The sequence below is a fragment of the Chanos chanos genome, chromosome 1, assembly GCF_902362185.1.
Source record: "Chanos chanos chromosome 1, fChaCha1.1, whole genome shotgun sequence".
NCBI classification, from domain to species: Eukaryota; Metazoa; Chordata; class Actinopteri; order Gonorynchiformes; family Chanidae; genus Chanos; species Chanos chanos.
In genome coordinates this window covers 37484813-37512478 of record NC_044495.1, presented here as the reverse complement: position 1 = coordinate 37512478, position 27666 = coordinate 37484813, and the positions used below count along the sequence as shown (strand labels likewise).

General features: G+C 38.5%; 1 protein-coding gene across 1 annotated transcript in view; it reads left to right on the top strand.

Moving 5' to 3' along the window:
• agbl1 (AGBL carboxypeptidase 1) overlaps positions 1–26493 on the top strand; it is a 101907-nt gene extending 75414 nt beyond the window's left edge. The window contains exons 22-23 of the mRNA XM_030787767.1: positions 7317–7480; positions 26211–26493. Coding sequence (XP_030643627.1) covers positions 7317–7480; positions 26211–26493 — 447 coding nt within the window. The remainder of the gene's footprint in view (positions 1–7316; positions 7481–26210) is intronic.
• The last annotated feature ends 1173 nt before the right edge of the window (positions 26494–27666 follow it).

Below are 27666 nucleotides of genomic sequence, written 5' to 3'. Positions count from 1 at the left end.
AGCAAAACAGGGGCAACATGACAGCTCACAACTTCTGAAAGGAGTGAAGTCTTATCCATTCTTTTAGATTGGCTGTGACAGAATGCACTGGGACCTCTCTCAGTCTTGATGCAGGGGTGTCTTTGCCAAATGAAGGCTAATCTTCAAAGGATTCTCATTTGCATCACAAAGACTTTACCTTTAATCACCTTAGCTTTTCCGGTCCCTACTGCAGAATCAGGTATCTGCTGACTGGTCCCCCTACTTCTCCTTCAACTTAATCAGGATGTTTTTTTTTTTTTTTTTTGGTAAGGTGACATGAGAATTAAGAAGAATGAACACCCTAATGAAATTGACATGAAGTGTTTTAATGAAGTATCTCCACAGCTACAATCAGACTGGGTTCAGTCTCACAGTCTAGGTGTTACATTTTTTCACCTCGGAAAAAAAAGGAAAGACAGAGAGAGAAAAAAAAGACAAAAAAAAAAAACAGATTGGCACGCGTCTAACTGATTCCCCTGCGGCTTGTACGGGTTCTGTTAAGACTTTGGAAAAGGAAACATATTTAAGAACATTATTGTACATTCTGTTCTAAAATGAAAGTTTAATGGGCATCAAAAGCTAATTCTCCAAGACCGTTTACAAACAATTTAGATGATTTAAAATGTAGAACTCATGCAACCAAAGTAAGCGATGCAAAATGATGTGTAGCCTGACATTCTCGCAGTTAGACTGTAACTGATGGTTAACCATGCAACTAATGACTCGAGATGATGAAAATATGCTTCAGGAAGGTAACAGACTCTCTAAAGTCGCAGCAGGTGACTGAGCGAGGGAATATCTTAAAACCGGACCCGGTTTTCATCCGACGTCTGCGTTGTCCTCAGAGGACTCAGCGGCCAAGAGAGAAAAGACATGAATCACCGCAGCCATAGGAATCAGATTTGGATCAGTCCCTTTATGACTCTGCCTTAGAGGCAGATTATGGATTTATGAATCATATTTCAGGACAGTAAATGTGGTTATGGCTGATCTGATTTTGAGAATGTAATTGGCTCGCAAAAAAAAAAAAAAAAAAATGGTGACAGACAGTTTGCTTAACATACGCCAGAGACAGTAATTTGATGTTTGCCAATTGATTAAAGCAACTTTCATAATATGTGATTAATCTCAATGGGTCACTTTTAATTAGAGTAGATGTGATTTTATGAGGGGCAGAATAAGGGTTGGGATAAAGTGTCCAGTTTATTCTGGGAATGTACGAATATGGAGCTCTGTTCCAAATTCAGTAACCAATTTAATGCTGCTTAAGACGAGAGTCAGTAGACATTTTAATAAGGAGCATTAAAGTCTTTCATCCAAACAGATATGTGGATTTCATGTTCTCACAACACTGAAGCCAAAGCCGATATTTACATTTTCATACAATTGCTTCATTTAGCTTTTTTTTCTCCCCTCAACGACATAAACTTATTCGTGCCTATGCATGTAAAATAAACAGGAAGTAATAAAATGAAAGACTCCAGCTGTGCAGTTTCAAAGCATGTAACAGTCATTAAGATGAGCAGAGAGAGAAACAGAGAGAGAGAGAGAGAGAGAGAGAGAGAAAAGAGAGATTTCTCTCCTCCTAGCTATCTCTTCCTGTTGTAATTCAGTGGAGATACACAGTCTATTGCACACATTTCAAGCATTTGTATTTTCAGCTGAACAGTGCTTCCATCATGGCAGGAAACATAGCTGTGTGTGCATAAGATGTTTTTTGATTTGTCAAATTCCACTTCCCCTGAGATGGTCTTTTAATTCGCTCTGAGGCCCAGCTCAAACCAGACCGGCATTCACATACTTCAAAAGGCCCGTCAGTAACCTTAGTAAATCGTGTATGAAGGTCAGTCTGTCCATCATTTATTTATCAGGAGTTAATATCAAATGAGAGAATGATGCGAGAAAGCCTGTGGAGTTGGGGTGGGATGGGTAAGGGTCCAAAAAGCAGACTCGTGGAATGTCGTTAGAGGGTAAACAGTACAAAGAAGACGCCTGCGAAACCACCAACCCTGAACACCCAAACACCCCCACAACCCACACACGTGCCAAACATGTAGACGTTTATAGAATCCTCTTGGCTTCGAATCATTCAAGTCGAGCCCTGCAGCGTTCTGTATTAAAATGTGTGGTATGTCAAACACCAATGTCTCATTTAGCCTTACTTGAAAGAGAATCAGTGAGGGAGAAGGAAATGCAATGAGATGAGATCATTGGCCGATCTTCAGATCCTACTTGACTAACATCACTGGCTGGAACGTCGGAGCAGATGTAAATATATTAGGTTGCACAATATGCTTACTGCCCTAGTGAGGGTGAGACTTTGAAAGCTCGATGTCCCGCGGGTTCAGAAGGCTTCAGAGATTTAAGTGTGGCCGAGAGTTAATTAAGATCTTCATCAAAGCCTCCAGCTCTGGCTCCTCTATCGTCTTTATAAATCTTTGAGCGTTCCCAAGCAAACTCACAACTTGCGACTAGAGAGCCACACACAGCAGTTTATTTTAATTACGGGCATATGCTTGACAAATTTACTTCTTTTTCTTTTTTTTCTTGCCCTGATGTCGAATCATGGATGCCTGTCTCCTCTAATTGGGCTTCTTTTGATTTTCTGTGTTTGGTACAGACATTTATCAAAGAGATTGCATGTTACCAATCAACAGTTGTGTGTTGTCAATCTCTCAGTTGTGTAGCTTTTTTTTTAACTGGGGTGGACATCCAAGGTGTCACAGAACCAAATTTTGTAACTGTAGATCTTCAGAAAGGTTCTCTCGAGGAGAGAGAGAGAGAGAGAGAGAGAGAGAGAGAGAGAGAGAGAGACAGAGAGACAGAGAGAGAGAGAGAAGGAAGAAAACTTCAGCATTTTATGCTATTCTCTGGCAGCTAATACAGTGCTGTAGTAAAAAGAGAAAGGAACTGTCATGGAGAAATGGAGGAATTTTTTTCCTCTTGTCTTTGAATAATTACTCCTGTTGACATTTAAACTCTGAATGTCAAGATATTGTTTAAAACTACTCACTGTGTGAAACAAGAACTCACACAGCCAAACATCTCACTGTAAAAAGTCACACAGCATCTGAAAAGTGGTACACAATCTTCTAAGGGCTTTCAGTTGTATTAAAAGCACAGTAGTAGTACAAATACCAAAAAAATGGAAAAGTGAAAATACTCACATTTTGTTGACATTCATGGAAACTGCTCTCTTCAAGAAGGGGGCAAAGCTATATCTTGTATTATGGAGACAAGAATACAACAGATGGCTGATGGTACAATGAGATGGGTAAACACTGTCATCCCTCAGTCCCAGCACACACACACACACACACACACACACACACACACATGCTAAGCCATAGAAAACTGCTTCTGAAATGATGCAATGACTCACACCCACACATAAACACACCATCTTCTATGAAATTCTGTGCAACTCAACAGAAATTTCACCAGCTATATGACTTAGAAATACAACTACCTCAGAAAAATCAGTTAAAGATAAACCTCTTAAGATAAATCTAGGGATTTTCTTCCCTCGGCAGGCATATAGGACCCAAGGCATTGTTTTAGAGGTTTCTTCTTTATTTCCACATTTAACTACTGGTTCAAACAGAAGTGCATGTGCAGCAGTGAATGTGCAGTGTTGAAGGGAGAGGACAGGAGGGAGCTTGCTTTCTAATGATCACTGTAGGAGGTCTGAAGCCGTGGTCTTCTGGTTTCTAAGAGTGGGGAAAGTCCACAGTCCATTCACTGTTTTCGTAACTTCATTTACTTTACAGTTACACGTAAAGCAGTGCCTCTTGGGTGTGTTACTGGATCAATTTTTTAAAGTTGCTTGATCGCATGCAGTTTTGGTAATTTCTTTAAAGCTTAATGTATCTAAAAAGGCAGAAACCAAGGGTTACAGCTGACTAGTTATCTCCTGTTGAAGTTTTATAACTTTAAACCAAAAGGGATGACTGATGAAGACCATTGCAGTTGCTAATAAACTGCCAATACAATGGGCCCATTGTAGGAGTGCAGGCTCGTAACTGCCAAGATTCCATATTAATAAGACCAGACAGAGAGGGGAAAAAGCTCAGCAGACTAAATTAAAAGTGCATTATGTTTGCTTTGTGTGAGTCGGAATGGCTGGGCACACATTCAGTTCTGTCATTATCAGCCTGGAAGTGTCACTGGAGCAAACAAGGAATTGCCCCCTACAGACTCAAACATTTTATTGTAGTTGATGAGTAGGGTTGTTTTTTTTGTTTGTTTGTTTTTTTCACCCTATTTCTAGACACAAATAGAAGCGTCATTGCTGTGGAACTAAGCATCAAAGTGAATTAAAGAAGCTAATTTGACAACAAGCAAGCGTGAACCGTGCTCTTGTGTGTGTGTGTGTGTGTGTGTGTATTGGCCATTGTTTGTGTGTGTGTGTGTGTGTGTGTGTGTGTGTGCATATGCATGTTGCGGAAATGTGGGGGAATGTTTAATTTCTCTCTGTGCCATGATTTTTCAACCTATTACAACGTTGCTCCAGTGATATGCAATAGAACTGGTTAATTGTGCTTGTTAACAACCGACAAATTAATGACAACATTGATGCAATTAAATAATAAGTATTTCCAGCTCTGTTTATGACTATGGAAATCTCCTAATTTCCCAGACGGAAATGTTTATTGTTGGGTTCATGTTTACGTCTTACACGTATTAACTGAGGCCTTTTTTTTTAGATTTATTCATTGTTATTGTCTATCATCTCCAGAATCTCTACCTCTCAAGAACTGTTTCTAGAACAATTTTAAACAGATAGTCAGAAACTTACTTTAAGAAGCATAAAATGAAAGTGTTTCACGGTTTAAAAGTTTAAATGTGTTTAAAAGCTCTGAGTGGGTATACTGTACTTCGTATTTGCTCCTTTATTCCTTGATGCCAATCATTTTGATTCAACTTGCACAATTAAAGACAGTTTTCAGCATTTGATCCAATTATAGCTTCTCTAATCCACATTAAATATTCGCATCATACAGTTAAGAACCGAGCAGAACAGGAAAGCCTCGTTTTCCGTTTTTTCCGTAATATCCTGCTGCCAAATGATTTGACACTTCAGACTGCCTGGGAGCTAAGCTGAGGGCTGACTGGCCCATTGGAATGACCAGCGTTGCCTCCACAATGCAAACATGGAGAGAATCGATTTTCTCTTAGAGCAAACAGCCGTGGCTCTATGCATTCTGCACATGTAAACCTCTCCCTCGCTTCTAAATTATTGAAGAGCCGTCCCTCGAACACGATGTACATCTCATACTGAGCAGCTCCCCACACTCTCTCTCTCTCTGCTTCAGCCCTCTGTGACTTACTGGTCAGCTTAAGAGAGAAGGTGAGAGAGATTGGGGAATTGCTTCGTATGATATGTACATCATGCTCAAATGGATATCTCCTGAGAAGTTGTGAGAGAGTATGTGTCTTGGGTGGATATTGAGACCAAGACTGATGGCATACATCTCATTCCAACTTCCCCATGAGAGAATAACAACTGTTTATTCTGCAGTTTAAAAGCGATTGGTTGGTGGAAAGCATTGGATCTTACTCAAAGGTGGTGCTGACAAGTTACAAGCATGTACAGTGTGTCACAGTTCTACAGGGTACACACTACAGCAGTAACGGGTGAAAAAAGAAAGCCCAAAGCAGCCAACAAGATCCTTGTTGAGGACAGGCGGTCTCGTTCTCCTCGGCTCACTCTTCCAATGACAGAAATATTCAAAATAATCCAATGAATTACAGCCCTCATGGGAGTCGCCGGTGGTCTTCTTAAGGAGAGGCGAAGAGAAGTGCATACGTTAATTACATGCATGAGCACGCAGGTGCGGCAGCCAGAGTTGTAATTATCTGCAATCATTATGACATGATGAGACTCCCAGGCTAACATGCAGAGGCTGCTACTCCAAAGGCTTTGGTTTTACTGTATTCTCTTACCCTAAAGGTATAATGAGCAGGTTGAAGAGGGGTGGAAACTCTCGGCATGTTTCCATGGTGCTTTACCCTTTTTTAAGGGGAGGGGGAGGATGGAGGGAGTAGGGGGAGGGAGGTTGCTTTTACAGAGCAGGTCGAGGTCAAATTAACAGTCAGGAACATTTGTGGACATATGACGGCCGTGAGGTGTCGGTGTAGGAGTGTTCATGTTTGATGTAGAGTCAAGGATTTATGTACCATCCACCAATCATCACTTTTTTGGTTTCCGTTATATTGTAGACTGCCATTTACATCCATTAAAGTATTTGTCCAAAGATATGTAGCAGACTCACCGTCATAACTGCTAACACACATTGTCTTTTTTCTTTTTCTTTCATAGGATGATGATTTTCAATTTTGTAGTTTGAGTAGACATATTCACACACACACACACACACACGCACGCACGCACGCACATAATTGTCTGATTTACCAACACACAAAACTCCCTGAAACTCATGTAACATTTTGGAGTATGTGTTTTCAGCTGTACTGCACTGTTTTCTCTGAGAGAATGTATCATTATGTCTGCTCTGCTGAGGTTCACCCTGTACCCACAGGAAACGTATGAACTGATAACACAAAATATATGTTTTTTTTCTCTAGGCAACATGAGTTCTGAAACTTTTATTCATTCAGTATTTATACACGACATATGGTGTGACGTGTGCAATTCAAAGTCACCTTTTCCAGTTAAGGTCATCGCAGTTATCATTTTTATTTCCATTGTTACTGTAGAACTCTGGTGGATTAGGGGAGCTGGTGAATAAACAGAGGAACCATAGAATGAAGATGAGAATGTATATTAAGGTGATTCAGCCTCTTTAAGGCTGCTACACATGACTGAAAGTACAGCTGCCCACAGAGACAAGGTTGAGCTCTTGGATACAGACTGGGCTTGCTTTTCCATTGCGCTGTCTTTGAAGGTTGCTGGAAGGGGTTCGGTGTAATGTGAATCACAAGAGTAGCTATAGGATTGCTTAAGGTTATAGATTTCCTCTAATCTCTTGTTTCTGGATCACTTCGTTCTCTAGAGAGGCCTGATTCAGGGCAGGAAGTGCCACATCTTGGTGTGACACTACAGATTAATGCACAAATCTCACTCAGCATGTAAACACGTATGGCCTTATAAAGTATAAATCAGACTCAGGCCCTGCTTACTAAGTATTGCATTGTTTCAGAAGCACTTTTCTCTTGTTTCCTGTGTGTGTGGTGTGTGTGTGTGTGTGTGTGTGTGTGTGTGTGTGTATGTGTGTGTGTGTGTGTGTGTGTGTGTGTGTGCGCGCGCGTGTGTGTGTGTCGTGGTGGAGCAGGGCTTGCAGATGGGAACACGAGAGCTGGAGGAGATGGGGATGAAGTTTTGTCAGAGTCTGCTGACGCTCAGAAGGAGCACCATGCTCTACAGCAGTCGTCTCATAAGCCACGCCTCCAACCTGCTCGACCTGGACGACAGCCTCCTGGACCACAAGTCCCAAAAGTAAGTGTCAGCACCACTCTTCCTCTTCTCCTCTTCCTCTCCTCCAGTCAATCCCTCATGCTTTCACCACTGGCATTTTACACAATCCAGTGCAATAAGGTACCTTTCAAAAGTACATTGTATGTCACTAATTTAATACATCTCACACCACTTCAGTTTTAGTATTCATCTTATTTGAAATCCCTGCTTTGATACTCATTTTCAAACTCTGTGCCGTATTCAGGAGTTCATATTTCCCTGCCTTTATGTGGTAAATCTGTAAATTTGCCTAGGCATTGTCGTAAATTAAGACAGAAGATTCGGTTTGAAACATGCTGTATCACCAAGAAATATTTCATTTTTTAAAATATTCTCTGCGCCTGCTGTGGATAAAAGCGTGAGTCAGTTTCCAGGAATGTATTTAGTCTCATCCTGCTTTGCCTCTTAAACCTAATCTAAGTCAATAAGACTTGGACTGACAAACAAACGACATACATTTGCCAATTTTTCAAGTTTTCATTCTGCCTGACAAGTTTTCATTCTGCCTGACAAGTTTCTCAGCAGCATAGTTACTCCACTCTTTTTATTTTAGTTTTATTTTAAACAATTTTTTTTTGTTTCTCTTTCTTCTTGAGCTCCTCTACTTAAAATTCACCAGTTGTCAGCATGTAGACTATTTCATACTGCAGAATGGGCATAGAAAGCTCTTCATTTATAAGAACTTCAAATAAGTTCCTTGTAAACTTTTTTTTTTCCCCTTAATTGTTACATCTTATCCTCACAGACCCCTTGATGTTATGCTGAGATTATTCGAGTGTTCTCGATTTCTCTCTCTCTCTCTCTCACTCTCTCTCTCACTCTCTCTCTCTCTCTCTCTCTCTCTCTCTCTTCTCTCCAGGATTTCTTGTTTCTTTTACTGTATGCTCATGAATAAGGAGACAGGTTTCTAAGATGATAGTTCCTGTGTGGATTATGTAACTGTAGTGAGACAGAACAGGTCTCTGTGAGAGCTGCTTATCTCTTGTTCTGTGTCACCCCGTCACCTCACATATCTAGCTCATATGATATTTACATCTACAAATTTACTGCAGATAAATTTGTAGATGTGAATCAGAACAGCAGTAGTGTAGGAGTTTAGCTGTAACAGTGATAGGACTACAGCAGGATTTTTCGTTGGACAAAGCTAATAAAAGAAACTGTGGTTACACTTTTATTTTACGGGTTCATAGTAAGGACATTAACGCAGGGGTTGATGAGTCATGAACTAATTGTCAGTTTGACAGTCATAAGAGCCGTACACAGCCTAATTAAGGAATTTTGAGGCGTTTTCATATCCTGGACTTATGTGTTTCATTATGTATCAGTTATTTGCAAATCATTAATAATGCATAATGAAACCATTAAAAGTTAATAAGGCAAAGAATTGGCAACACACTTATGACACTTAGTGTATTATTAAGCTATTTATTCTACATGTATCGGATCTACATGACCAAATGCATGGCTGCAGAATTGGACTGTCTTACACATTAGTTGCTCGTTAACAACGTCTTTTAATGATACTCATTTACATATTAACTTGTAAGAAGTATGCACAGATCTTAATGCGCATGTGAAAATACTGAGTCAAAAATCAATTCATGAGCATGGACTTTATGTATGCTGTCTCTTCAAACCACAAACAGGAATGAACATAGAGAAACGCCAGACAAAAGTGTTATTTAATGCTTAGCGTGTTAGTCCGCATTGACGTTACAAAGACAAAAACAAACAAACAAAAAAAAAATAAAAAGGAATACTAAAAAACTAAAAGCTAAAAGAAAACTTTTGGAGTATTTGGGCATGACTTTATGGAGTCCCACTTGGAGACAATGTTTGAAAAAAGATTAAGTGTCCAAAAAGCCTAAAATAAAGTGTTACCAAACTGGTTTTCTCAGACTGAAGTACTCCACAGAGGAAAATGAAAGGAAAAATGAAACTTTTGTGATAATATACAATGATAAGATTTAGGGATGATATATGTATGATGATACAAATAAGATTCGTAAAACAATAACCACATTTTCACCTGACTATTCAGTTAAAATATCTCTCAGTTGTGTCAGATTTTTGTTCAGCAAGGTATGTCACCAATCTACACATCCTAAAATGTTCAGGGGAACTGATGTTCTTCATTTCATACATGTCTTTGTCTCTGAAGCAGAATTTAAGAGATAGGCATTCTCCATTTGTTTTGATGTTACAACATGGATGAAAGTTTACACTTTGACTTTCACACTTGACATTCCATGTTTCCATGCACCACATACTGCCAAAAACATCCAGTGTTTCTGAAAGGCCCACTTGTTCCTACATATGTATGTGTGACCGTGTAAATGTATATGTATGTATATGTGTGCGTGTGTGTGTGTGTGCATGCGCGTGTATGTGTATGTGTGTGTGTGTGTGCATATGAGTGGGTGTATTTGTGGGAGAGATGGAAGTAGGCAGGAGAGAAGGACAGAGAGGGACGAGAGAGAGATAGAGAGTGAGAGAGAGAGAGAGAATGAGTGACTGAGAGAAATAAAGAGAGGCAAAAAGAAAAGAAAGAAAGAGCTGGCCTGTCTCAGTGTGGATGCTTTTCGTTGCTATTGTTGTAGAGATTTGATCTGTTTCCTTTGACAGCCAACACAGCTGCTGTCAACAGATGGGTATCACCTTGCACTGAAAGGCATGCAAAACCACACCACCTCTTCCACATCCCTCCAACTCAAACAGCGTATTCTGCACCTCTTCAGGTCACCTCAGGACACCCAGGCATAGAGCAATGCTTTGAATTTAAATGGTATGCTTAGCAAAAAGTCATCGAGGTGCTTTCCCTGGGAAGAACCTTGCAGGCCAGCACACAAAAGAAAGACAGCCTGTTTAGACCAGACGAATTCTTTGGCTTTCTGCGAGCGTCTTCAGCACAGAATGAAGGTTAAGAATAGAGTTGGCATAGGATGCGTGGAGTTATACCGAGGCTGAGATCATGTCTGAAGAGCTCAACTAAACGGAGAAGAGAGAGATTGTGTGATGTAGATCACACTGAGTGGTTATAAAAACTCATGCTCACAGTCAGCGTCTGTTTAACGTGAGGGAGATGTAACCCCAACGGCACAGGTCCACTCTAATCACCTCCTTTGCTTTTTGATTTGATTTGATTTTATTTTATTTTACTTTAACCACAGCCATGCATTACCATAAATTACCATTAAAATGCAGTAAAATATCATCATTTTCCAGCGGAAATAATGCTGCTCTGGAAATAACAGTTATTCAATTATGGATTTGTAATATCTCTATTTATGACTGCAGTCTACATTCATCACACACAGAAAATAGAAGAATAAAAAAAGAGGTGGATGGACATGACAGTGTTATCTTGGGTTAGCACCAGAGAGGTGACTGAGGAGATATCATATGTACTGCAAACATCAAATAAAAATAATCAGATGTAGATTGAGGTGGATGAATATTAATAACACAATTATCTTATTAACTAGTTTGCGAGTTATGGTAAAAGAGTAAAAGATGACGGTTCAGCTAAATTGGGTTGCCAACTAAAAATCAGGTAACAAAAACGCCGTATTAGGACAAAGGCAAGAATCTTTTGTTTGGTTGTGCCTCAGGTAACATATTTCTGCCAATACTTTCAAAAGTTTAAATAGAATGTCACCTGACAATTTCATACTGAATAATGTCAGATCACCATGTAACTCTGTAACCAAAGCTGCCGCTGATGTTAGACAGGATTTCTCATTGTCCCCTCAAATTTGCATTGTAAGGGAAAAATGACTGGATGAAATCTCTCAGACTGTGAATCCCTTCTTACCCTAACACAGATATCTCTGTTGGTCCTGTGTTCATTTTAAGCCGTCTCAAATGTATGTTTCACTTTTTTGTGTCACAGACAAAAGTTAGATACAGCCTGTTCCTGACGTACAGCGTATGTAACTCACCACCACTCAGACTTAAGATGGCCGTCCCGTTAACCTTTTGACATTACTTTTGAGTAGTGAGGTTTGGTCCATCTGAGGTATTGCCCGGTCACGCTGCCATATTTGCTATTGTTTTTGTATGAGTGTGTGTGGATGTTTGGTGTCGTACATGATTCATATAATAATTTCCAATTTACGACAAATCGGCTCACGACTGAGTCATCGGAACAGAACCCAGTCAGAGGCCGAGGACAGGTAAAAAATTAAGCACAATTTGCAGTTTGATATTGCCTCACAGTCTTCCATTACAGACAAGGACAAATGTCTTTTAGATTCACATGGCCTGGATTGACTGCCGCACCTTCAGCTGATCAAATACAGAGAATTAAGTTTGTTCTCACGAAAGTTCTTCCATCAGAAGTTGTCACAAAAACTACACCAGGTTGTTAATCCAGTTCAGAATTGAGCTTTGTCCTTGAGGAGTTGCTGTAAGGTGAAAACCTGCAGTTAACTGCTTCATTTCAATTTATTGTCCACTGCTTAAGGAATCCTGTGTGAGAGTCTGTTTCTCATTGTTCCTCTCACAGGCTGATTGGATTCCTATATTAATATGATGAAATAAGGTTAGTTCAATTTCTTTCAGTAATATGGTTATTACACATTGATTAAGACACTTTTCCTATATAGAATACTGCCATACCACAGTTAGTATTTTAATAGTTTCTTCTCTGTCTCACTCACTCACTTTGTCTTCCTCTTCTTCTCCCTCTAAAACACATTCAGCCCTAGAGACAAAACAGTTGGTTGTTCGCTTTCTTTCAACAGTTGGGGCTTCACAAAGGGAATTCGCGACATTCATTTTATTCTGGAATTCCCATACCAACTTTGTAATTGTATTGAGATTATATACTAAATCAATGACACGTTCGGATCTCTCAACTGTCCTTTATTCTTCTCGTAAATAACCTGCCTCCTTGAATTAGAATTAAAAAATCACGAGTTGTGTGGCACTGATGTGGGGGAATGCTAATTTTGTTGACAAAACATTCTGGGAACTCATGAGATGTGCTTTACAAACTGCTTGTTTTGAACTGAGGTTCATTAGCAACACTTGTCTGTGAGTCATAGCCTCTGCTCTCACTCGAGGACGTACGGAGACACAAACCCAGGAGATTTTCAAGGTTGGCAATGCATCTTAAACAGATGGAGCTAGCCAGGTGAAGGCATTCAGGGACTGGTGAACAGGAGAGTTGAAGAGCAAAACGAGAGACATCTCCCCCCTTCTTTGCCTTCATTGCCCTGTGAACTGTGACAACCACATCCTCCCCACGGCCTATATAGCGTTAATATTTTTTTTACAAAGGGATTACTCCCTCTAATGGAGTGATGTGTCGTACAGTGTAAAATTGAAGCGCGGTAGTACAACATGGAGGAATTTATAAGATTCAAGAAGTGGCTTTTCGGTGACTACTAGGGTCAGCGTCGGCGGGGGGGTAATAAGCGTAGGCCATTCCCCCCAAATGAGTTACTGCACCTCCCTCCGCAGGCCAGGCCTTTGATGCCAAACTTTGCATTTCATTAATTCATTTATATTTATCATATTAAAAGTGAAAACATTTCGCTAAATGAAATGGAATAAAAACAAAAATAAGAAAAGAAAAAAACACACCCTGTTGGTCATATTTGCAAAAGGTCACATTTGGGACAGTAGTATGCTCAGTGGTCTGGTGCTTTGGTGCCACTGGTTTGATTTGTTTGATTTGTTGATTTGTTGTTATTACGTCAAGTGTATAACGTACAGTTAGCAGCACTTGCTACCTGCAGCTCCTCTAAAGGTAAGCCATGCGTTTAATTCACCGTATGATGCCAGCCTTGGCTTTCATGATTATTAGGCAAAATGCTGAATGATTTTTGGGTCTGTCTGCATTTGTTCGATAAGATTGGAGTACATAGTCTATTTCACACGATGTTCTAATGACACGCACAATGCAGTGTGTGTGTGAAAGAGAGAGCAGTGGCGTAGTCTAGTTTACAGTAGTGGGTATACTGTGATGATTCCCCCCCACCTCCTCCCTCCACACACACACACACACACACACACACACACACACACACACACACACACACCCCAGCACAACACCCAACAATCCCATAACCACCACCATAATCACCAACACATACTATACATGCATTCACACACAACTGAGGCCATTCCAAAGGACTGGGTGTGTATTTTCAGTGGATGAAACCTATTTATTTCAAGCAACATTACATGTTTAAAGTAGCATAGTGTCCATGGGGAGCAATTCACTGAAACTGACAGAAAGTGTACTGAATAAAAATCGCGGAATGCACCTTTAAAGTCTGCATTTAAGCACCTGACCACTAATATTCACAGTTCCAATGTTTGCGCATTGATTGCCTCCTAAAAATATAAAATCATAGCCATATCAAATACAATGGGTAACAGTCACACTTAGTAGCTACTTTAACTTAACTACGCCTTGAAATTAAGTAGCCTACTTTTGCATTTACCAGTGTACAGCTATTTTAGTAAAAGTGATGGAGTCATAGATGGAGTTCTCGAACGGCAATTTGTGCCCCCCCACTCCCACACGGTTACCCTAATGCCCCCCTATTAGATTTATTCTGGCGCCGTCTCTAGTGACTCCAAACTTTATTGTTGTTTTTTATTCATATCTGTCATATTTTTTGGGTCCATGCTTGTGTATGTACATTTTGAAGACAATCTGTGGGTCTTTATTGTTAAACATTATTCTTTGTTACTACAGATGTAATATTTCTCCAGCACTTCTCATAGGTCAGTAATAACAAAACAAAACAAAAAAAAAAAAACGGTCCTGTACATACTGTTAAATTATTCTGTAGTATGGAGTTTGTTTCAAAACTACAGGAAAATGCTCATTAATGCTGTTTAATGAGTACTTATCACTCATTTCCTATTCTTTCCCCATAAATCAGTTGGTTGGCTTTTTGGTCGATGAGAGAGCATAGCAGTGATTTTTGTGCATCTCAGACTTTTGCCCAAACTTTTGTATTACATTATTCAGTTCTGTGTTTAAATATTTATAAATAGTTGTCCGACTTTAAGAATATCTGGGAAGGGCCATCTCTAAATTGAAAGTTATTGTTATCTTAGTGCTTCTTTACAAGACTGTTAGGGAACGTAGAGATGCCACTCGTAAAATGAAACTGACTCATTTTACACTTTCTGGCTCTTTTTACTGGACAGGGCCTGTCTGGACAATGAAAAGGAAAAGAAGAGAAAAGAACAGCACAAAATGGGTTTGGTGGTGTTGATTTAATGCATCCTTGTGGAAATTTAGTAGCAGTTGCTTTTATGAAGTGTCTGTAATGGTTTTTAGAGCACATCAGCAACCATTACGTTTGTGGTAGGTCTCTGTGTGACACTAGACTTTCTCTCATAGGGGAGGAAGTGATTGAATCATTGCTCCACCCAGCATCACACTTGCCCCTTTAAATCTACAAATGGCTTTGGAGTGGAAGTAAATTCATCAGACCGTAACCAACATACGTATATACAAATACAAACACACACACATACACACACACACACACACACACACTGGGCGGGGAGAGAGAGAGAGAAAGAGAGAGAGAGGGAGATTTTTTACATAAAATTGCTCCAAGCCCAGAATGTTTCACTAAGGACTTACTCAAAAATGGGGGATCTAGAGCATTCTGGTCTGGAGAACATTTAAGACGTCACGCTGCAAAGTCTTGTTCCATTGCCTTCTTCAGAGTCAAACCTTTCTTCTCAGAGATTTTCACACATGTGATTGAATATAAAACACAAATGTTTTATATTCGAGGGGAAGACATTGAAAAGCGTTTTCAAAAACTTTGAAAGCCATCTGAATGGTGACTCTGGGTCATTGACAGTTTTTTTTTTCATTGTTCTAGTGTTAATGTTGAACCACTAGCACAAATACAATAACTTGACACGTGTAAGACCAAATGTATTTCGTTTTTGAATGTGTCAGAGGCTTAAGTGAGAATCTGTTGTAATATTCATTGCGCTTTACTCATGCTGATCTTCTATATATTCACAAAGGCCCAATTAATGTACCACACACACACACTGCATGTCTAATGACTTAAAGCTGAATGAGAGGTTGTAAACATGGGCACTGGGGCTTCTTAATTCAATTAACCTGGGATGTGCATTATGGATGTGTACATGGAACAGTGGCACAAATAAGAGTCGCCCTCCACAGGGACGAAGAGGAACTACAAAAGTGTTGGCCCCCTTCTCCCATTCCCACAGTCACCCCTCAGCGATGACAGACTGACAAACTAAAAGCCCATGCATGCTCAGAACAGTTAGTCATGAAATTTAACGAATGACAAACAGTACTGTCTTAAAAAACGGTAAAAGTTTTCAAATTTTTTTCTGAAAAATCCCCGTCAGCCATAATCCGTATTTTCGGTACGGTCTTTTGCACAGGCCTGTATTTAGGACTTTCAGAAACAGTTATGTGTGTTATAATAGTTATAAGGTAGAAGTTTGTGGCTGGATTGTATTAGCCTTCCCTTTGATATAATTTCTTTTACTTTTTTTTCGGAATATCCAGGATGATATAATTATGCTAATGCATTTTGAGTAGTAATAGTGTTAATGATGTTAATAATGCCTTCTGGGAAATCAGTTCAGTGGGTACATATGGCTGACTTTTCCATTCCTGTTCACCCCGCTACATTACATACAGGGCATTTACTCCACCCACCAACAAAGCAGCCTTATAATGCCATGGGTGACCTGTCCATTAAATCAATCAGGGAGATGAGATTCATCAGTTCTATATTAATAATGGTTATATTGAGATGTTGGTACAAGTTATATAAACCAAAGTCATGAGCATTTTGTGATTGTATCCTAAATGTCAAATTGATGTGAAGCATTGCTGGGTAGCAGCTCTTACTTATTAGTTTTGGGTTGAAATGAGGAAACAATTCCTCAAATGCCCAGTTGTTTATTTGTTTTTGGCTCCTCTGATGCATTTTTTAAATAGATAGACAGATAATGACTCATTAAGATTGTATTATATTGATGGGCTGGTCAGTCTACAAAAAAAAAAAAAAAATCAATATCCCCCTCCTAATTATTAATTATATGAGCAAGAGCAAAATTTAATTTTAGACTCAAGGATAATTATTCCCCACTTAACAATATGAGAGGTTTTAGTGATGAACAAAGGAAGCACACATTTCTGATGCAAGATGTCTTGTTAGTCAATACAAAAACAGATTAATATTTGTGCCATCTGATATAAAAATGTGATGAGAAAGACTGATTTAATACAAACTTTAATATGCATGATGCTTATTATGATATCTCTATGTTCATCTTCTATATGTGCCTGACTGCTTGGCGGTTCTTTTCTTGTGCTCTCAGGAATGGTGTGTAGTATTTAGAATGCTCCCTGTCCCCTGTTTCTATGAAGAACAGTTATCAGAAAATGAATTGGGCGACTTGTTTGACTTCCTCTGTGACCTGCAGGCTTTTGATTAAAATGGGAGAAAGAAACAAGTATTTTCTCAACCAAACTACCCAAAGTTTAAATCCTTTCTCTCTTTTTTTTTGTTCCTAATAGAGAAATGAGGTTGTTAAAATTCAGGCTGCTGACATCCATTATGGTAGGGGCAGAGAGAAAATTATCGCAATCTAGGATTTGGTATTGTGGAGGTCAGGAACTGATATGGGAGCGATGTCCCTCCTCGTCAGCCCATTGTGTGTACAGTAATGGATGTTGTGCTATCTCTGCAGATCGCTGTGTCTGATTGCGGTGGCGTTTGTTGAATGGCTGATGCGAATAATCCGATTAAGATTGCATTTACTTCTAATTGTGAAAAAAAAAATGATGAAAGGATTTACGCCACTGATGTTGTTGTCTGGTCTTTCCTGGGTTTCTTCAACCATCAAGATGGGACAATAATAAACACTTCCAACCAAAGCTTTGAACCGGTTCAAGGAACGAAAACGAAAAACAGAAACAATCGATGTTTCGCTAGGATCAAAAACAAAACCAGAAACTTTATATTTGTTTAATGTTCTGGAACAGAAACATTTATTTGAAAAAAACGTTAAAATACCAATTCTGCTCGGAACGAACTGGCTGAAAAAAAAAAATCTGGTTTGAAGTCCTGCTTCCCACCACACCAGCCTACACATAAAGTGTAAGATATGAAGTTTGAACCTGGTGGCTATCTTTTTCTGACGTAACTTAGTGAAGGGTGACTTTCAAAGTTCTCAAAAATGTATTCTCGCTAGAATTTGTTCACAACTTGTGAAGCTTTAGCAGTATACCACGGCGTAAGTGTGACAAACGTGAAAATCCTAAATTACTGACAGTTTAATTCAAGTTGGTATCACTACAAGTCTCAGCCAAACTGACCTGAGATGGTTTTGCTAAGGACAAAACAAAACAAATATATTTTAAACATCAGTGTTTAAGAGCATACTCTAAATCACTAATTACTGTAGAGACAAAACCTTAGCAGTCAAAATCACAGACTGAAGTCCTACATTACAAAATCATTCAAAAAATAACATCATCTTAAGGAAATGCATAAGATTTCAACGCATCTGAATGAAATGATGAGATCTTTTTTTTTTTACCCGTTGCTCTTCAAATCATACTTAATATACTGAGACAGAAAAACTATTTATTTTGTGAGAGAAGAATATGATTTGAAATAGATTTTCTTAATATACTTCTCAGATCTGTTTCCAGCCCTACCTATGTTAATGCCTTATGGAGGGAGCATTGGCAGCACTTAATAGGAGTGCAATATGTTTAATGGATTGGATAAGATTTATCTCTGCAAACTTTAGAAGCCTTTTTTTTCTCAATTTTCCCAGTCTCCTTTACAAGGCTGCTAAAAATACCAAATACTTTCCCTTTTATGGAGAACATTCATAAACAACAACCATCATCTTCCACAGGGTTTTGATCTGGACTCTAAAAGGGTCTATTATGGTAATTTTCTTCTTGTTTGTAACCTACTTTTGCCACTTAATTTGACTTTTGGCCATGTACTGTTGCTCATCAATATGCTGAGAGAAGAGGTCTTATTCCAGTTTTAGCTTTTATACAGAGACCAGCAGCTTTTCTGTTAAGGTTTCTTTTTCATGAACCATTCATGTTCAAGTAGCATAGCCATTCCAAATCAGAAACGTTACATGGTGTTTTTACCACTGAGATGTGCTGCTTGGTGACGTTCTGTGGATGTACAGTGCTGTATTGAAGTGATGATGTGTTTGAAATCCAAGCCATAAGTCAATAAAAGTGTGGGTACTCTTTGTACAACAAAATAAACCCTTAGATCAAAACACTGTGATACTAAAGCTAGTCAGGGCAAGTCTTCTACTAGTTCATTGTTTGTGTGATTTTTTTTCTACCAAAACATAAATAGACAAACATGAACTACATGAAACTCTGCCTAAGAACCTCACTGAAGATGATCAAACGTTATAATGCTACATAGTTGCATGGTACTGTTTAATACCTATTATAAATGAAAATAAAGGACCATCAAGTTCAGAAAAAGCCATTTATTTCCCTTTATTTGTTCTTTAAATGCAAAACCTCATTGAAAGAATCGCTCAAATGTGAAAGAGGTTTTGCATTTAGTCTACTAATGCGTATAGGAATACATGGTCTCATTTAACAATGACCTCATCTCTTTCCCCATACCCTCCTACTGCACACTCTTCACTCGAGTTGTGTATATTTGGTTGGGCCTGTTACATAGAATGACGAAACTCCTCTCTTCAAGTTTCTTATAAAGGAACCGACAACTAAGCCTCAAGCTCCGCTGTTTTGACATGTTCTGAGACAAACACTCTTAAACCTTCTGTGATTGGTGGATTTCATTCCACACCACTGTATGTCTCCAGCCCTAACATTCAACACTCAATGGTTAACCCTCTGTAAAATTGAAATCTGTGCATGAATGAATGATGTTTTATTTATATATTTACTTAGCAAGCAGCTGTCTGAGGAAATTCAAATCACTCTCTAGTGATATGCCAGTAAGACAACAAACAAAGCTTCCACTGGAGTTTTATTGGCATTCACATCAATTTAACAATACCATTGGAGACTTCAATGTATCATTAAATGAAAATAACAGATTTGCAGAGCTGCTTCTCACATTCTCAATACAGATTTCAAGCAATCCATGGATTCACTGAATGTCAGCACTGAGTTCAAGCAGGACCACAGAGACATTTATACAACTTCCAATCTCACCAAGCTTACATTCCTACCTAATAAATGCTTCCAGATATTACAATAATAAAACAGTCTCCACTGTGGTGGCAGGAATGATGGGATGCTCGATGAATAGTGTTACACAGAGCGAATAAACAAAATACTGAAATGGTATTTTGTATTATAAAAGACGGTATGTGAATATTTCTAGCATTTTTTCTCTCTCTCTCCTTCTCTCTCTCTCTCTCTCGTGTGGGATCAGACCAATGCAAACATCTCTTGACAGATGCTTACCATAGACAGAATTCCCATGTTTCTCATCAGAGACAAAGTATCCTGTGAAGATATGTGGAAAGTACTGTGAATTTTTAGCATACATCCTTATGAGTGTTCCTTCCAGAATGTTTTGTCTTTCCTTCATCTGCATCCTGTATCTCTAATCATGCCTGGTCCCTCCTTAATTTCTTTGTATCTACTCTCATGTGCTCCACCTATAATCCTACTTGCAATTATTGATCTCCCCTTGATGCAAACAATGAATCTCCAGTGACCTATTAATCTGCTATCTATTTAACGTATAATTAGATCCTTTTGACTGAAGTCCAGCTTTTTTTTTTTTTTTTTGAGCTCAAAGCTTAAAAGCTGAATGGTTCATTGTCATTGTCAGGAAGATGCATGATCTCTATCTGAGAAATGATGAATACACAGTAGTTTGGCACCACGTTTTGATTTATTTTTGCTTTTTTTTCTCCTTTTAGTGACCACTTAAGGTAATAACAATTTGGCTGATTTGGTTCCTAAAAATAGAGTGTATTTGATGTAATGTGATTAATGAATGCCAGTGCGGCAAATTGGCTGCGGTGGTGCATCTTTGTAGTGTTTCTTGGTTGACAATGAAGCTCATGTAACATGCAATGCTACAGCAAGTGTAAAGGCTACAATATCATGACAAAAAACCCCCCAAAAAACCAAAAACGTGAGCTATGTCATTTTTTACCGGTGCAGTGCTGGCGAAGTCCATCACTCTCCTACGGCAATTAAGGGCTTTCAGTCTCTTTAAACTGGTCATTTAACGACAATGGGCTGTATGCTTTTACACAAGCGTTTCCAAAGTAATCCGACTGTGACCGATATTTATGTAGTCCATTATAGTATATATTTGGCCTATTCTGGTCTGCAGTCCTACCCTTTCTTCTCCTGTCATTCATTGTCCAACCCATGTGAATGGACTTTTCTCAGCACTCATTTTCCCAGTTTGCACAGTGGCTTTGCATGATGTTGACCCATGAAGCTATAAAACATTACCATGAAAAGTTGCTGAAGTGGACTTTTTTGTAAGAGGTTCCATGTATAAGTTTTGCGTTTCATTTTTGGGTGAAATTTCTGCTAATCGGCCTAGTGGTTATAGTCTTTAGCTTGGTGTTCTAATCACTCTGCCAAAGAGATCTCTCATTTGTCTCCTCTGGTTAAAGCCCAGTCCACTAACTGAACACTTTACGAATAATTAAAACAGACAGTATTTGGTGTGCTTGGTGTAATTTAGTAGGTGATGAAGTGGAATTTTTCTTAGTTCTACTTCAGATATGTCTCTCATTCGCAAAACAATGAAAACACTAAAAGTGCAAGGAAACCTACCAGAGTTAAATGAGGTTTTTTTTTTTCACAGCCTTAGGATATGGCCTCATTTCCACATTTAGAGTTTAAGTTTCTCAAGAGGATTTTTTTTCATGGCTATGCTTAAGGTCAGATGCCATAGTTTTCATCCTCAGAAATTTGAGAAGAGCTACTGTTTAATGATTTGATTTGGTTTTTTTTTTAAATTATTTTATTGTCTGTTTACCTTTTGTTAGGCTTGGTTTTAAGAGCAAATGTAGCTTAGTATGGATACATGAAACACAAGTGGTCTGTACATTGAAAGTGTATGAATATCAAGCTAGTATCAGTTTATTTTAAACTACATGTCAATACAGATATTAAAACATATTATTGTCAGGATTTGATTTTGTTTGTTGTAATTGGCATCAAATGAAAGAATATGACCTGGACATTGTTTGAGATGTTTTGCGGTCTCGAACTTAGAATATAGCTACATAATGTAATGATTTAGGAACTGATGACATTTAGCTTTACCTCTGTGGGTTAAGTAACCTAACAAAATAGTGTGTATTGAACTCAATCTGTGGAATACTATTGATCCTGAGTTCATCACGTTTTTACTGGAGAGAGACCTAGAAAGATAGTCCTCACAGAATTTCTGAATATATCTGAAAATACACACACACACACACACACACACACACACACACACACACACACACACAAAGAATATAAGTTACATGTGGAATATTTATTTTGAGGTTTTGGTATGTATCTGACTTATTTGAATCAATGCATCGCTGTATAAATTTGACATAGTTGATTTTTTTTCTTTTGGCTCCCAAGTTGGACTGTTACTGCAGTTTGCAGACCTTCCTCTTTTGATAACCTAGGAGCTGTCTGGATGATGTATAACGTTTTGAAGCCAACCTTTTTACACTGTGAACTACATAGTAATGTAAGAAGATGTGACATTTGATTCTATGATTGATTCTTGCATTAATTAGTCCCACAGGTCTATTTGCTATAGTGACAGACAACTGCATTGCATTGAAAAGGAGAGGTATTGTTTGCCATGTGGTCCAACCATTGGCCAGTTGTACTTTTTGGAATTCAAAGGCACGGACCTTAAAAAGCATCTCACGTCAGGAGTCAAAGATACAAGATGTACTTCTGCTTCTGCAGTGTGGAACAGTGTATGACTAGAGTACAACAAAAGATTTAATTAAAAGTAATGCTGATACCATGTATTAAAAAGCCATTATAACTCATGCAATACTAATATACTGTAGAAAAATACCTTCAAAGTAACAAATGAATTGGTACAAAAATCCCCTAATAAACTGTCAGTCATATATTCCTGTTTCTTGATTCAAACCTCACAAAATCACCTAAATTATTAACATGCATTTGTTTCACAGCTGAGAAATGATCGATTCTTTTGGGTGTAATTTGCTGGTAGCTCATCTTACATTATTGTATGTGTGCCTGCTTGAATCACTGATTGCTTAATGAGCTTTTAATCACTTCTGATGTCTCCTGAATTTGAAATACCTCCTTTCTTAGAATCTTGAAATATTGCACAAAATTGTAACATGATAAAAAATTTAACAAGACTTAGGAGCAGAACTGTCTTTTTTGTATGTTCAACACAGTGTGGGGTTTATTAAGTAAATTTATTTAACTAAAAAAGCCAGAACCTTTTTGGCATTTTGTCTTCGAAACTTGCTTTGAATGGCCCGAAGGAGCGATATATGAGGGGATTACTTGTACCTGTTGCTGTGCAGACAATTGCACAATAAATTGCTTCATTTTCCTGAGTCGAGAGGACGTGATAGGTTTGAGAAATGGATGAGACACCAGGCTCTCACGAGACCTCTCCTGAAAGCAGCTAAGTCTCACTCTGACAGAATCATCCCATCATTTTTCTGGTAATGAAGAGGAGGGGAAAGTACAATGTTGCTTTTCACACTGTGCTTCACCAGCTGTTATTTTTCTGTTTAATTTCCATCCTGAGTGGAGGAAAGAACAAACACTTGCTTGTGTGTACAGGGACAGGGGAGGGGCAAACAAGTCTGCGAGTCACATCTCCATTCACAATGGATCTCTGAGGTTTTAATCTGATCAGTGTGACTGGGCTTTATGTTTACTGTCAATCAAAGTATGAACTTCTGTTAAGATTAGTGTCTCCTTCAATGGCTAGCACAACAGACCCTCAAACATAGAGGACTGAGACTATCATAGTAATATCATTTACTGCTATCTTTTCATTTGATCTTGTAAATTACATTTAAGTTAAAATATACAGTTGATTGCTTTCTTGATAATCTTGGTTGTAACATGGATTAATTAGAAGAGAAGAGAAGAGAAGAAAAGAGAAGAGAAGAGAAGAGAAGAGAAGAGAAGAGAAGAGAAGAGAAGAGAAGAGAAGAGAAGAGAAGAGAAGAGAGGAGAAGAGGAAAAAGTTGTTTATTTCGACAGATATTTTCCTTCTCTAAATTCAAAATTAATGTTCTGTGTGGAAACAACAAACCATTATTTTCCGCATATTTTCATATTCCAGACAGTTGGTATCAATGTCATGAATCAGTCATATTTTTGTATGGAGCATATGCTGTCAAGTAGCTTCTGTAGGGATTCAGAGGTCATAATGTTACCTGTTTCAGAAGTGAGGTCATTCTAAAAGGATGTCCATTTAGTTAAGCTTGTCAAGTACAGTCATAATACTTATTACCATTTTACCTCCAGTCCTCACACTTGGTGTAACTGGACGTAGAGACACCTAGAGATGACATTTTGAGAAAGGCTTTAATAACATGTTATGAGCTGGAGTGGTCCGTTAACAGAGGGAAAGTCTTTTTTTTTTTCATCTTTTTTTAAGCACAGAGCATAAAGAAGTAATCACGTTCAAAACCTGTGCTACTTTAAGACGGGCCACAAAGGTTTCCTTTAATGTGTAATTTAACGCCATTAGATATAATAATGTCAGCCCTCCATCCTCACAGTGATTATATAAATATGCCCGTTTCATTTTGTCTCACTTATCATTCCATGCAAATTTAAAGATTTTCTTTCAATTACACTGTTGGCAAGGATAATGAAATAAATATGTATGTAAATTGTGTTTACTGGTGAATTCATCAGGACTTTTTTAATTCCATGATTGCAGTTTTTAAATTTACTTCCTGTAATTCTTTTTCAAAACTTGTTCTAATAAAATCTTTAATGAGATATGTGGATCAATATTTAAAATATTTACAGCTCCATTCATCTATTTAATGGGTATGGTACATGGAAGAATGAAATTTGTCTTTTTTTAAGCATTTAATATTCAGTATCAACTTTCAGAATTGGGCACTTGGTCATAATTTGTAACTTATGACCATAGAAATTAAAAACACTTAATGGCAAACAGGTATCTCTCAATCACTCACACAGACACACACACATACACACACACACACACACACACACACAAACACAAACACAAGTCATTACACTGCCTCATTTAAGAGTGCATTTAATGATGGTTTCAAACTGGACAGATCATTTTAACAAGTGAACACCATAATCTCCGTCTTGAAATCAGAAATTCATAATGGGCTGTTGGATTTTTCAGACATGACGGCTTTTCCTTTCTTGCTTGTCCTATCCATGTCGATGACACTTAGTTTTCTGACCTATTGTTTCCTTCCTATCGAATTAACTTTTTCATGCAATTTTGGCTGGCACTGTTCAGGACAGTGAAGTATGCTGCTTATGTTACAAGATAAAGCTGTTCCAGTGGACCACCTGTGAAAGTTATGTAAACTTTTTCAGTTTATAGACAACAAACAAACGCTAATGTTTTGACAGTGAAAATTCACAGTTTGATCCAAAGTTCAGTTTATCATCATTTCTTGTACCACAATATTTGTGCTGCTGAACACATTCAGCAGTCTTGTGTGTTTTTAAGATGTGTGTTTTGTGTGTTTTATACAAGGATGCTGACTTTTATTGCACTTTAAAACCTGCCATAGGCCACTTTGTCCTGTTTGTATGAAGACTGAGGGCGTTCCATTCATACCACTACTTTAGCATGTCCGTGGTGGCTTAGATCAGGTCACAAGAACTGAGTATGGATGTGAGCATTGACTGTGACTGTCTCACACTATCATTAGTGTATCTGATGAGTGTCTGGGCTTGTGCTTCCACAGTCATTTGCATACAGTGTGAACCAGACCAGAAGAGAGCTGTTTATCCAGTGTAAACTGCTTCTGCAGCGCTATACTAATCTTTTGCTGTGACCTCAGAATTAAAGTCCATGTTTTAAGTTTCCAGCCTTTAATATTTACATGCAGACTGAACCTCTTGCAACCTCTTGATTATAAAACATCTGTTCAAAGTAGGCAACAGTAAAGCTACACTATTGCACCATTTTTAACTGATAAATACAGTATGTATCATGCACACAGTGATACACATTCATTTTAAACAGGGTGTTGTAGTGTCCAAAGCTGCAAATGTCTAGACTGGGAGTGTTATTCAGGCAAATAATACAACATAGACAACTTCTATGCCGTAAGAAATGAGACCTAGCACGTGTGACTGATGGTATTTAAAGAACTGTATAAATACCTGTATACTAGTGCATAGGGCCAGGTCTAGCTCATAATTTAATCCAGGGGGCTGCAAGGGAATTCAGCCTAAGGAACTCACTTGACCACATGCCACAAAAGTCCTGCCATTGTCACACCAACTCTGGGATAGCACCTTACGTTCTCTGTAGACCACAACTATAGATGGTGGTGTTGTGTGACACCTGGTACATACCACTTCTTTCACAGGTTCTGATAAAAATCTTGACACCTGACTGGGAAAAGGACAAAATAAGGGTCACAACACTATGTCCCCTTGAGGCCAGTGCCACCAACTCACCCATTTCTGTTCTCTTCACAGCTGCTTTGAGGATGACGAGCCTCCATGTGTGGAGGAGATTGAGTTCGCATCCTACACTTGCCAGGATCAGGGAGGAGATGAACTGGATACAGAGGTGAATGGTAACACGTCCAGTGCAGAGGATGAAGAAGAAGAGCGAGAGAAGGAAGAAAAAGGCCAGCGACGCTCCGACAGGAAGTCCCGTCTCTTTCCCCATTTGGTGCACGCAGAATCTCTAGAGACACTGACGATGAAGAAAAACACATGCAATAGCATTGACATCACCAACGAATACCTGAGCTAGAATCAGTGCATTGCCTTCGCTACTTGCCACATGTAACCATAGCTACACACAAATCCATGTTCATGTTTCTTGAGGACTAAAACATCGAGGTGAATCTTAAATTTGCTGATAATTAGATATAAAGGAGTTAAGAGCTAAATTTTGAAAGTATTTGAAAAGCGTACTTTACATTTTACATATAGGTGTATCTTGTAGTCAGACAGTATGTAACTCATGGGTTTCAGTGAATTCGAATGGTGAATTGTGCATATTAGCTTCAGTAGTTGCCTGGACACATGACACATGTCACGTGTCACATGCAGTCCTCAGCTTCTTTAGTCCATTGACGTCAAGGGATGATGTTCTCATATCTACCATTATAAAAGCACTAAAAGTCTCTATTTATAAAAAAAAAAAATATTGTAACTTCGCACTCTGTGTAAAGGAGAAAAAAGTTTACTTGTAGGATTATACTAAATAATTTAATGTTAAGTCTAAAACCAAAAGACACAACTTAACTAATTCTACTTCAAAAAAGATCTTAATTATAGGAGTTACTTCTAAAGTAATGTATTTCTAAAAATGATGTAGCTTTAATAAAACAATTACACTGTAAGTCATTCAAAGTCATCTCTATCACTGAATGGTGAACCACATTTGTGAATACTGTAAGGGGTCTGCCCAAATGGAAATGAGGCAGTGTGGTGGCATTATAAAAACACTTAACTGTAATAAAAGAAACCTATTTCAAGCCATTTTGTTCATCCAGACTTCACTTTACAACTACCTTGTATGTTTTTCTCTTTTTTTCACCTCCTGCTTAGCCTGTAGAGGAAGTGCAGGCTGTTCCTCCATCTAAAAACATAGAGTCAATTTTGGTTCCCATACATGTGAAATTTTGAACACAATATGAAGTTAGGAGGAGCAGCAAGGCACCATGAACCCTAGCCCTCTTGTCACAGCGTGCTAAAGCAGCCACAGTGAGAAACATTACTTCTCAATCCATACTGACAGACTTGTATCATGCTATATCGCCCGCTCCCACCTTCTTTTTGTGGATTTCTTCTTCCCTTTACCTCAAATGCTCAGAGACACCAGTGTCTGTCAGCCCACCAGCAGCAAACCAGACGCTACCTGCTGTTCGGCCCTCGCGGTGCATAGCTAATCCCATTACTGCAGCTTCGCTGAGCAACT